The 13,288-nt window shown below is 46.0% G+C and overlaps 1 protein-coding gene across 2 annotated transcripts in view; it reads right to left on the reverse strand.

Annotated features, from left to right (window-relative positions):
- Positions 1–4,423, reverse strand: part of AOAH (acyloxyacyl hydrolase) — an 80,216-nt gene extending 75,793 nt beyond the window's left edge. Inside the window, exons 1-2 of one of the 2 annotated variants that reach the window (XM_013194334.3) lie at positions 4,268–4,422; positions 3,913–4,067 (exon numbers count right to left, since the gene is read on the reverse strand). In XM_013194334.3, coding sequence (XP_013049788.1) covers positions 3,913–4,067; positions 4,268–4,329 — 217 coding nt within the window. In that variant the 5' untranslated portion in view covers positions 4,330–4,422. Of the gene's footprint in view, positions 1–3,912; positions 4,068–4,267 lie in introns of both variants that reach the window. The other variant, XM_066992282.1, reaches the window with a different exon arrangement.
- Between the last annotated feature and the right edge of the window lie 8,865 nt (positions 4,424–13,288).

Consider the following 13,288-nt stretch of genomic DNA (forward strand, 5'->3'; position numbering starts at 1 on the left):
TGAGGTGGTTCCAAAAGCCTTACTAAAATCAAGCTATATCATCTACTGCTTCTTCTGTGTCTACATGCTCTTATCCTGTCATCAGAGAAAATTAGGTTGGTCTGACACTGATTCTCCTTGATAAATCATTAGGCTCTTATTCATATTTATTTTTGAAAGGTGCTTTGAAAAAATTTTGATTAATTACTGCATGAGTTTTCCAGGAATTGATGCTTAACTGACCTACAGTTCCCCGAATTTCCTTTTTTCACCATTTTGAAGAGATGAATGCAGCAGTTCCTTCCTGTCTTTCAGCATCTCCCCTGTTTTCCAGGGCAACTTCTGCCTCTCCTGAGGGTGCTTCAGACACTTCTGGATGAATTTGACTTTGTTAGAGTACAGGACAATTTGCAGACACTTTAAGGGCTCTGTCATAATTCAGAAGGGGAATAAAACCTTTACAACAGTTTCAGAAATAGTATATAAATAATGAACATCATCTTACATATAAAGAAATATTAACATTGGCATTACTAGTTACTGGGGGTTACTGTACTATCTTTGGGTACATTAGCATTAGCTTAAGTAAACGTTTACTTGCCTCGTGAAATGGGTGGTATTTTCCTCATTTAACAGATGGGAAATGTCAAAGGCCTGAGCTGAGTATTCAAAGGTCACACTCATACTTAATTCCTGAGAGAAAAACACACAGCATCTTGCTCTCCGGATGCCCCAATGAAACTCTCAGGCTGCTTCTAGCAAGAGGTTTTCTAGGTCTTGTCCTGAAGAAATCCCTTAAGACATACTGCCAATTAAAAACAAACCCAGAAACTAAAACCAAATCTAGCATCCAGCTCCCAAAACAGTGCACAGACCATAAACTCACTGTCTTTGCATGAGGAAAAAACATCTTCATGGGTATTCACATAGAGGAAAACGTATGAAAGCCATTTCACCTGTCATTAGGACAAAGCAGAAGAGTGTATCACATGCAAAGCCTGCAAGAAGACCAGAGGGAGAACCTGAGCTGGTTTCACTATATGCAGAAGAGGGAGCATTTCCCCAGCCTGGGGAGGCAGGAGACAGCTTTCATGGATGGAGAAAAGAGACTGTCAGGTGCTGGGAAGCTTTCTCTGAAGACAGGACCAAGGAAAGACCATGTGGAAGCTCTGCTCTCTAGTACCTATTTAAAAGAAGGTTGGAGATGTTTAGGAATTACTTAGGAGCACTGGATCCGATCTCAAGGCCAAGAGGATTATCACCAGGTCCTTGCCCCCTTTTTTCCATAATTCTAAAAGGCAGCAGCATTAAATCCCTTTCTAGGGGGAGCATGTTCCAGATGCTTTTTTTTTATACCAAGTCAATTGTGAAAAGTCGTTCTTTGAATGAAGCAGCCTTTTTATATTTTTTTTTTCCCCAGGAAAATGCATCAAAAATGACCCAGCCGTTTCCCCAGTATGACCAGAACATCCTGGGGGAGGTGGTGCCTACCCAGGGAGTGCCGCTAGCAAGGGGAGCAGAAAAAGGGTGACCAAATTGTAACACATTCAGCTGGGGTACCAGAGCTGTACTTTGCTCTCCCATCATATAATTTCTACATACTTCTTCAAGGTGGGTGCTACTTTCAGTGGAAAGATTTTATGGAAAATATTTTCTGTGTTTTGTAACTGAAAGAGCATCTATTTCCTCACTGGCACTGGCTATTAACATAGTAATCTCCATCACGTGGGTTGTGCACACAGAGCAGTGCTCAGAAATGACTATTCAATGTGCAGACACCTCATTTCACTTACAAAAAAAATAAATGAGACAAATGTTTTCAAAAGATTAGCCCCCTGACCAAGCATTTAATTGAGAAAGTCCATTTCTTCAAGAAAAACTCCTCTACGTTTCGCAGTAGGCGTCTCTAATGTTAAAAATGCTGCCTTGGTCTATATGGCCAAAAAGTCAGCGGAAGTTCTCACAACTCTCTTCTGATGCCTTCCCAGACAGAAAACTGAGCTAACAGGGTCTGTGGTCAAGCTGTTGAAAGGAAATCACACTTGCTCTCCCAGAGATGTGGTGCATCTCGACTTCATTTCTGCTCTGAGGAGGGCTGGCCACCAAACCAGACGCTACCCCTGCTCCAGTGCAACCACCACCCCTGTCCCCTTTGTGAAAGGGAAGAGGCACAGGCAGCTCGTCCTCCTTTCCAAGAGCTAGCCAAGAGAGCAGCTAACCCACAAAGCCCTGGGGTGATCGCTGGGCCTAGATCACAGCCAGCGTGCCTGTGGGCACCAGCCCTGCCTCGTGCCACTTCAATGCCCTGCAGGCTTCTCTCTTGTGGCTTACAGGAGTGGTGAAAGTCTCTGGGGGCCATTTAGGGCTTTTGAGCCTCGATGGGGCAACTAGGTGCTCATGAAGTAGCTCGAAAGGGCAGACAACACTCAGATCTGAAATTTTAAAAATTCAGCTACAATAATCCTAGGGGAAGCATGCTCACCTTTTCCTCCGTGCCATTAAAAATGCAGCTGACTAAAGATCTGGCCATTAAAAAGCACCACTTCCCTCTCACTACCTGTTCCAGCAGCAGCGGTCCCAGGCAGCCATTTCTGCTTTTCGCCACTTGCTTTCATTTTCTGGCTGGCAGCTGAGCCCTGGCTGGGGCTACTCGAGTCCCAGCACCATGACTTCACTCTGCTTTCCATTCACCCTGCCTGAGCGCTGCTCAGACCCACACTTTGGGTGGCTTGGGAGCATGGGAAACAAACAAACAACGACAACAACAAAATTTCAATCGAGCTTAGAATTATTTCTAATTGTGTTCCTTGAGACACAATGAAAATAATTTTTGGTTAAAATATTGCCTTCTGAGGCATGGAGAACTGCAACGTGATTTATGTTTACGGCACAAAAATGCCCCGAAAGATAAAAAAAGACAATATAAAACATTGGGTCATAAAGTTAACTGATGGATGTGGTTTATACATTTGTGTGCATGAAAGATGCAAGCCGCCACATCCCTCTAGGCATACAGAGTGTCGCACCGACAGCCCTCCTGACGCAGAGATACCCCCAGGTCACGCTGACACTGGCGTCACCAGTTCTGCTTTGGGAAGAAATTAGTCAGGAGTGTCAGGGCTGCACAATGCTCCCAGCCACAGCTGCTGTGGAGATCCTCACAGGCATGTTGGTACTGTGGGAGGGGGCTGCCAAAACGTACCCCCCCCCCGCCCCAGCCGGGCTGCCACAGTCCTGTTCAGGGAGCACATGGGAAGTGCAGATGCACTCGTGAGAAGGAGAGATGGGAGGAAGAAGCCCTGGCAGTTTGTTGGCTGCCAGCGACCACAGCAGATGGGACTACCCTGGTGTCCCCCTCTGCTGGCACCCCTTGGCCCCAAAACCAGCACAGGGATCAGCCATGCCGGCAGGTCCTGGGGAATTTCAGCTGCAGCATGCGAGCACCTTGGGCAACAACCTTCCAGGCCTTTCTCTGTGGCCCAAGCAAGGACCAGCTACTCTCAAGAGTGGTCTCCTGGGAAACGGAATCACCGAGGAGACCCTACATGAGCCGGGGGACAGCGTGTCCTCCTGTGGCTACACACTACACAGACTGACCCACAACTAGCATCAGGAACTGCCACCACCACCTGTTTTCCAGGTCCCAGACCTATAAATGCTGAAGCCAGAGCTTCAGACACCATTCCCTGTAGAGCAAAAAAAACGTGAACTTTGGGAAGCAGCCGCTCAAAAACAATATCATAAAACAACTCCAGACCCCACACTGGCCTTGCAACATCTTAAGTGACAATTTCGCCAAAGACTTTGAGTATTTTGCAGTACAGCTGTAGGAACAGATAAAGGAGTGATTTACGATGTGCACAGCAGTGCTCTGCTCACCAGTGCCGTAACAAATGAACTAGCCGGGCAGGCAAACAGAGCCTGCATACATACCGACACAGGTGTGTCCTTTGTACAGCCCGGAGGGGAGCAAAGGGGGCAGTGAGTCGTCTCCGCTGGGCAGAGGGGAGCAAGAGGCAGCCTTCAGCAGCAGCAGCAGCCAGAGGATGCAGAATAAATTAAGAAATGTCTGCCTAGAGGCCCTCATCCTAAGGAAAGAGAGAGAAAAAAAAAAAAAAAAGAAAAACAACAATCAGATGGGAAGAGCGCACGTGCACCTGCATTCCCTTAATGTGCGGGGAGCATCCTGCATCCCTGTCGCACTGGCAGCTCCCGTGGGGTGTAAAATATGATGCAGGGCTGCTCCCCGGCCTGCCCCTACGGGACGCAGGGAGCACCCCACACTCACCCCATGGCCATGGTGAGGGGGGTATGTCCCTGCGGCCCCAGCTGCTCTCCGCACCCCCCCATGGCCCCGCGGCCCCGCTTGCAGCTCTTCCCAACCTGCCGGCCTGGCGGGACAAAGAGGGTTGCCTGAGCAGCTCTGGCTCAGCGCTCTCGCTTCTCCTGCGCCAGCAGCGGGTGACTAACGACCTTAAAACCACAGTAGCTGCCGGAGCCACTCAGCATTAATAACGCAAGACACTCCCCTGAGCAACTAGTGTTGCAAAAAGAAAACAACCCACAAAACCCTTCCCCCCCACCCCAGCACTCCTCTGCCTTCCTCCGCTCAGATAAGTAAATAAATAAATACTCTCCTGCTTCTTTAGAGCAGGGTTTCCATACGGGAGGATGGGATAAAAATAAAATTAAAAAAAATAACAGAAAGAGGCTGCTGGTGGCAGAGACCGAGTCAGGAGGATGGGCTGGCAGCTGCTGGCGCAATGGCAACAGTGGGAGCGAAGTGAGCTGCATCTCTGGGAGCGGGCTGGGGCAGCCCTGCTCCCACCAGCCTTGTGTGCATCCGCCAGCTGCCTACGAGGTTTGGAAATGCTGATCTTTCCCTGTTCGGGCAGGCACAACAGCTAAAGGGTTTTCCTGCCTGTGTTGTTCTCCCAGACGAGGCTGCAGCCAGCCGTTCCCTGGCCTGAAGGCTTGTAGTCGGCTCTCCCAGATGTGGGCAGGCTTTCGCTGCAGGACGCTGAAGTGCGATGAGGAGCCTGTCTCATTTGGCATCTCTACAGACTTCCCAGGCATAATTAAAGCAGACTCGTAAACGGTGCTGTAAAGGGAAACACAGATAATATAAATCAGCAGTTTCTCATCTTTAAAATCAATGATTCCCTGCCAAATCCTCAGCCACTCCTGCAGATCAATATGACCCCACAGCAATCATGTCATCTCTAGTATTTAACATGGTTTTTGTGAATGGCTTCTTAAGGTTTCTCTTCAGCGGGAGCCCAACCTAAGGCGCTTTCAGAGATGGTCACTGAAAGTCTGCCTCAGCTCTGGGGAACAATTTGCCTTGTGGTCCACAGTTTTGTAATCCAGTGGCTCTGGAAAAAAAAAAAAAAAAAAAAAAAAAAAGGTTAACAATTTCAATATGAATATATATCACTGTATATATTCATTCTCTAAACCAAGCCATTGGCTTGCAAATGTATGTTTTTCCTTTTTTTAGGAAAAAAAATACACTCAAAATACAGCTAATAGCTCTTGCTGAGCTTTGCAGACCTGTTCCTGCTTATCATTCTTCGTATAGCTAGCAATGTTCAGAGCAGCTCCCCTTTTCTGCTTTTTTTTTTTTAATAGCAGATAAACAAAAATCATAGTGCAAAGTACCTTATCCATATGCCAGCCCTACTGAAATCTGCAGAATGTTTTTCTTAACACTGTAAAAACTTGCTATAAAAAGCCGCTGTGCTACAGTGACTGCAGCTCCATTAAACCCTTTTTAACATACATATCACTTGGTTCCCGATGACACTTTGAAGTCCTTTAAAATTGTGCGTATTGGCTCATGAGTGCTTGCTGCTAAAGCAGAGTGCTAATAATAGACAAGGAAAAAAATCTTGCTAGCACTGAGGTCTTTGGAATGGTTTCCACTTTATCACTGTAGTGAAACACAAATCTAAACAACAGCACTTAGACTGTATATAGGCAGCTCCCAAGCTGCTCCCCAGCGTGTAAACCTGCAGAGCATACCACTCTATCCCCTCATCAGCCGGGTTATTTTCTTGCATTTGAGGTTCAAAAGAGTGGTGAGATAACCCAGAATTGTGTGTAATGCAGTGCTGTTTTTCACTAGACCTCATGCATTTGTGAAGCTCTTACACCAATTAAAGAAAAATTTGAAGCTTTAGAAATATGCAATTTGGTCAGACAAACAGGGGATATGCATGTGTAGAATTAGAGGCCAGCTGGGAATTTACCCCCTCCCGATGTTAAATCTTTCTTTCTCCCACTTAAATCAGATAGCAAGTCCTGCCTTTTGCCAGGTTGGCTTTGGCACAGGAACATGTGATGTTGTCTCTTCTTAGCATCATACGTAAATGACATTAATGGGAGGTAAAATAAAACACATCAGATCTGTCCCAAAGGAAGGGATTTGATCATAAACACTTCCATTACATTTGTGCATAACATCTAAGCCAGGAAAAAGAGAGATGGGACAAACCTGGCTCAGGAGGTGCTGCCCGCCTCCAGCACTGGGTGTGCTGGCCTTCTGCAGACACAGGGGTCACCCTGCTTGACACGGGAGATGATTACATCCTTCCAGGTTATGCTTCTTGGGGATTTGTAGAGCACAAAGTTCACAGAGCTAGCACCAGTTGCCCCACTCCCGCATGTAGGCCAGCAGTAAGTGTGGTGCATGGGGGACACCCCCCTAAGAGAGGGCTTTGGCTGCCACCAGATGACAGGCCCCAGAGAAGGTCACAAGGACTAATGGACAATTACATGCCCTACTTGGTATCTCCTGACTCAAGCTCTCCATTTGTACCCCCAAGCCTCTCTGAATTTAGAGAGAGCTGAGAGAAATGTACACACGTGCCAGGCTGCCAAAAAACCCGAGGCAAAGCAGATGAAGCAGAGCAGAATCCAACCTAAATTTCCGTGAGTGCAGAGGACACAGCGGCAGTGCGTGTGCACATCTAGTGAAGAAATACAATCTCCATGGCAGGTTCCAAGAATAGGAGTGTGGTTTCTGGGGTCTGAAGGACCCATAACACTCTTTCATTGCTTGTACTTCAATATGAGCTAGGGGGTGGGTAAGGTTTCAGCCTCCCCTGTTGCTGCCCCTGACAGAGATGCAATGAAACAGATTTATGGCTTCTGATCTTCTGAATAAGGGCTTAAACACCGCTGCCAGAGCTCCTGAAGTCACCCTCTCCCCAAAGGGGATGCTTCATGTGATTGTCACTAAAAGTGCGAAATGAGATGCAGGAGGGAGTTATTCTCAGTGTTGCTTTCTGTCATGGGTCCCTGAAGACCTGTTTACGTGCATGGCAGACACACTGAAAAAAGCCCACGAAAAGAAAAGGGAATGGAAAATACTCACTTGAGGCCACAAAACAGGACAAATAAGCATCAGTATGTATGTCATCTGTCAGAAGCAGGGACTGATCAGTTGGAAAAGGGATACGCTCCCTTGAAATATGGAATAGTCATCTTATGAAAGGAGATCAGCTGGCACTGTATATTTATCTACCCTATTATGTCCAAGTCACTGCACACACTACTGCAGTTTTTTAATACTGTTTGGTTAGATCTTGTTACATATTTATTTTTGATATATGTGGTTTTTTGTTTGTTTGTTTGTTTGTTTTTTCCTCTGTCACATTCATGCAAGCATTTTTATGATGACTAACTGTTATTTTGGGAGGTCTTCTCCCTGTCTCTCTCTCTGTCTCTTTCTCCTATTTGACATGTTGTTCAGTTCTTAAGGGAATAGGCATATGCCTTGTATTTTTCTGGCTGAAGAGATAAAACCTGCAGGAAGAAGCCTTTAGATCAAAGATCCTCTCAGTCCCTTCTCTTCCTTTTATTTTCCGAACGCCGTCCTTTGTGCCCTTTGACGCTGAGGTTCCCTCTGGTTCTTTGCGTTGGTTATTTTTCATTGCTGCTCTCAGGATTTCTGTGGCTGTCATAATCAGCTCCACGGTTGGTGCATTATCACTGGCATGGATGAACATTTCCAAAGCCCCATATGGATTTGCTTCTGCACCACATCCAACTGAGTCATTCCTTCTGCCCCAGTTTCCTTATCAGTTGCTGCTTGCAGTTCAAGTTATGCATCTATTTCAGAGTCTCTCTCAATCTCATTGTCATTCAAAGCTGCAGGGAAAGCATTTAAAGCAATATTTTCCTACACTCCTATCTGAAAATTTGTTCCAAGCTATTGCCAAGCTGTAGCTGAGATGATTATCCTTTATTCTGCAACCTTTAATGAAATTAACTGTGCCAGCTTGCAAGAGCTGTTGATATCTATGCATTTGGAAATGTAAATCACTGACTGCTTACTTCAGCTTGGTATATAGCAAAATGTGGAAACAAGACTCAACAAGACTCTTAGGACTTTCAGACAGGGAACCGTGAAAAATACAGCTTCATTACTGGTGTTGAATTTTCTTGCTTGATTAGCCTTAGTCCAAAAAAACCCAAACTTGCCTGTTGTGTTCTCGCTATGTACAAATGTCACTATAAATTCACAAGTAATCTTACCGATGTAGATTTTTTTCCTTTCAAGTTGCATGGGCACAATTTTGAGCCTGCTCACGTCTAAATAAGACCTAATTCTTGCCATCACCTAGACAAAAGAAACAAATCTGTTAAGTAGGGAGCAAGCAGGTATGGCACTGCTACCGAGAAAGGATTAATTAGAAGGGCTTAGTTGGAGCACTTAGGTAATAGAGTAACTAAGAGCCAGATGTAAATACAAGTCATTCAGCCTGGGTCGGAACTCTGCAGTGCCCTGCAGTTTGGGTACTCATTTAAATCCAGAAGAAGTAAGAGCCAAGCATTACCAACTCAGCATGACAGCGTTTTTCTCCCATTATCGCTTGGCCATAAATAGCTTGTAGCTCACTCGGCAAGCCAGAATCCAGCTTCCCGCACTGATTGCTGCGGAGCTATCGCTGTTGTGTTGGGTTTTGTCAGAAATGTAACCACCCATTAGACACAAGGGTTAGCGCCGATTGAGGGCATGTTGGTGGGGGAAAGCTCACCCCAGGTGCTGCCAGGTTAGAGGTGTTTACAATGGAAGAGCACAACGTCAAAGGAGAAGAAAAACAAATGTTGGATGACATTTGCTCTGTTTGATCTTTTCCTCCTATCACACAAACCAAAGACATGCAGCTCCACTGTCTCTGCATCTCAACATAGAGCGTGTGCCAAAAATAAAAGGTAATTATTCCCAGTGTTTGGGTTAGGGTACGCGGCAAATGGCATAGGAGGCATTTTTAGCGCACACCACATTTCACAAGATTATCTAAATGTATTATTTGAGGCTTGCACTGGGACTTCTTTGCTCAGAAATGGGACCTGTGCAATAAAAGTACCATTGATGGCACTTTGCAGTTCAACAATAGGAGGAAGGTTGGGTTTGAGGGATGTTTTTGTCTTTTCAAAGAGGCATTTTGCTGATTTGCTTCAACATTGAAAGACCTGCAGGTGAGCTGGACAGTTTCCATCAGCAAAACGATCCTGCAGGGACAGCATCCATCATCCATAGATAAATACGCCAAGGCAGCACAAGCTGATTCTTCAAGTATTAATTAAGCAAGTGACTGGTCAGCCAGCCACGGACAGAGTTTTCTTTCTTTGTAGGGACGTCAGGCTGCATGAAAGTACTCAATGCACTTGGAGGACTGCAGGCTCACCAGCTCAGATGAGCTAGGGGTAAGGTTATGGCCAGTGAAGCTTGCACCCTCCTCACTGACACTCTTTGGTGTTAGACAAACCAAACTCAGGCACCAGGTCAGCCCTTAGATCTTGATCTTTTGGATTTATCACTGAAAACTCCTAAAGGACTTATTTGCAACAGTCTGCCTTTTCCTTTGCAGCAGATTTTATGCTGACGTACTACCCTGACATCAGTGGTTGAGCCTTGCATATATATGAGAAGATGACATGGACAGCTGGTTTTAATTACCACCATTTGTGGCCACCTCACCATAAAGCAGAAATGTGCCTCTCCAAAGTAGCTCTGTGTTAGGAGAAGCTTTCTTCCATCTTTCTGCTGCTTTACCCTGGCTGGACATCCCCCAGATTTGTCTCTTTCTTGCTTTGGAATCAGTATGTACATCGCTGTACTGTCATTTTTCTGGCCCATTCCAGAATTTGGGACATTAGAGAAAAACAGCTAACCACCACAGTACTTGTTCAGGCTCCTTCGGTCAGGCCTGGTCAGGCATATGGCTGGCCTTGATGCAAATCTGATGAGTTAATTCCCCCCAGAAGGGACTGGGAGCTGGATACCACAGGCACGACTCCTGCCTTCACAACTAGGAACAGCCCCGCAAGAACCAAAACCAGGGGCACAAAGATTATAAAACCACATGAGTGAGGGAGAAAGCATGACATTTGTTTTCCTCTCAAGATGTCCCCTGAGTGCAGGATATCTCCACCTGTTCTCCGGTCCCTCGGCATACATGGGAGTCATTAAATCCTCCACCAGGACACCGTCCTTTGTGTGCGGTGGGACAGCTGACTGCTTGGCTGACTCTCTTTCTCTTTACTGGCCTTCCGCAGTCCTTTTCAGCTGATTTAACTAGCCGGTTCAATTAAACATAAATAGCATTTCAGAGAAATATGCACTGTGTTAAAATACCTTTCTGATGTCTTTCTGCTCTCACTCTGGATGCATAAAAAAGAGCCATAATACCCAGCAGTGAGTTACTGAATCCTGTTAGAAACCTGATATATGCCCAGTGCAACGTTTATTAAATATGAGGGGTATAACCATATGCATTAGCAAAGTCTAGCCAACTAAATTGTTCAGACAAGAAGAGCAGACAATCTTCTGCCTTGCAAATCAATTGCTCTAACACAATGAAGTGCTTCAAGCCTGCTGATGCCAGGCCCAACTCTTTTTTCCTGCAAAGACGTGCACAGCCACAATAACGTGTTGGTTGGGCTTTCCTGATCATCTTTTTTCTTTTAATTTTACATCAAGATGCTGAACACTGCAGCAGGTGAGAAGGATTATCCAGGTCTGATCCTAAACTCTCTTTTGTTTGCCTAAATGACATAAGGTGAATGTCACACAGCCAGATAATAAAGAGAGAGAGGAAGAATCAGGGGTGTTACTGAAGCACAGCATGGAAGTAGTATCTCCCTCCTCTTTCTGGCTTAGAAAATAAATGAGTAGTTTTTGGAATATTTGTGGATTTTGTCTCCTGGCTATTCGTTTGCCACCATTCATCATGTAGACTCAGCACTCATGTATATTTAAAGTAATGGACATAAATTAACAAGCCTCAAGGGTGTTAAATAACCTCCAACAAACCTCCTTCCCCTCATGGGAGTCATTTCTCACAACACACATATCCAAGTAAACATCTTGGTCTGACACTATGCCCAGAAGACCAACAAAACGGGGACTGAGTGACCTTCACGCAGAGAGCTTCACCACCCGGAGGAGAAGCGAACCTCTCCCATGCTTCTGAGACTGAAAAAAGTGGCTCTTTCAGCCGTACAGAGAGGTAGCAGACAGACACCCCAGCAGCAAGTCTGCCACTCCTCACCTATATTTCCCATCACATAATGCCAAGGAAGAAGCCACATCAGGAGTTCTGGAGATTGCCTGAGCACAAAGCAGCAGCCACTTCTAGCATTCGGACCCCAAGAAACGTGAGGCAGCATTTACCAGGAAGCAGAAATCATAACAATCATCAAGCTGTGTACACTCAAACCTATTCCATCCCTGTGCGTGGTACATGGACGTGCTGCTTTCTGGGCAGCTGTGGTGCTGAAGATGCCCAGCAGTGAGACTCAATAAGCCTGCCTTCGAGCGATACAGCAGCAGCAGTGTTTGTGCAAGCCCAGATAAAAGATAATGTGTGAGAGTGACAGGGAATTTCATTTTGTTTGAGGAGCTGTGCAGGCAGTAGACCAAAGTTTCTTTTGGTCTGGGGCAGAAGAGTAGCATGGCATACAGGTGTGCCATCAGCACGGGGTCTTGGTAGCCACAATAAACAAAGATATTAGTGCAGCTATCCAGTGATCTCAGTATCTAGATCTCACCCGGGTTTTATTTCTACCCAAGCCTTCCCCCTTTTCACCTTCTGTTGAGCAGAGGGAGGAGCATTTCTTCTTCCCCACCCTCATGCAGAACCAGGTACCTCGAGGGAGCTGCCATCCCAGTGAGGTTTGCAGGGGAGGCAGAGCCAAAATCCTGCCTTGGGAATCCTCTGGAAAGAGTGCTTCTTGCCCCAAAGGTCTGATGTGGAAACCACAGTGAAAGCTGTTTAAGAAATTTTAATGAACCCGTGTTGCAAGTTCCTGGGCATTAGTGGTGAGGAAGTGAAAAGAGGTAGGAAAGCTAGGGTCACGTTCCTGTCCCAAAATGACCAGCTGGGTTTGGACATCTCAGTGTTTGGTTCTCTAATCCCCTCCTGACAGCTGGGTTTTGGCACATGCTCAGCTCTGACCTTCTGAAAATTACATCCCAGTGAAGCAGCTGAGATGAGCAGCCAAAACCTAGAAGCATCGCTGTGGCAAATGTTGCAGAGAGAGATTAGGAACTACTGGATGTCAAATGGGAATGTTGCCCAATTTTTTTTAAAATACAGAAATAAAGTATTTTTCTTTTCTCTGAAGCTGGTGTTATTTCCAGCCCTTCAAAACTACAGAACACTTGCCCTAGATCTATTTGGTGCATCACACTATTTTAGGCAATAATTCGTGATGAAAAATTCATAATTCATATGTCTACACCATTTCTTTGCTTTAATCCTACATTCAGCAGTTTCTTTTGATGACTAGCAAAAATAACTATCGTTAATGCAGATGAAGGTAAGCTGTAACTTTTATCCCAAACTCTCTGTCTATATTTATCAGGCTTGTCTTTTCAGAGAGGTGACCCAGTCCTGCTCCTGCCAAGCGCATCGGCTGCTGCAGCATCTCCCAAGCCCCCACTTTTCTTGTGCACCTGTGACAGCATCCTCTGTGCTCCCTCGCACCTCCAAGGAGGATCCACTTCACTGAAGGACTCCCCTTGCAGGGTGAGCTTGTTTTCTGCAGAGGATCCTAAGCATTTCTACTGGGATGCAGGAGGGAGGGTGCTCTGGGACACAACTCCTCCAGGTTTGGCTGTGGCTCTCTGGAGAGCATCAGGAGACAAAGTCAAAGGTGCATTCCCATGACCCTGGATGTGGTTTTCACTCCCCACAAGGCAGTCAGTGAGCAGCCAGGCCCAAGGAAAGTGTGCTGTTGCTCCAGAAAAGCTTACCTGACTGTGTGAGACTATGGTGCCCAAGTGAAAATGAAT

This window comes from Anser cygnoides, chromosome 2 (genome assembly GCF_040182565.1).
Source record: "Anser cygnoides isolate HZ-2024a breed goose chromosome 2, Taihu_goose_T2T_genome, whole genome shotgun sequence".
NCBI lineage: Eukaryota > Metazoa > Chordata > Aves > Anseriformes > Anatidae > Anser > Anser cygnoides.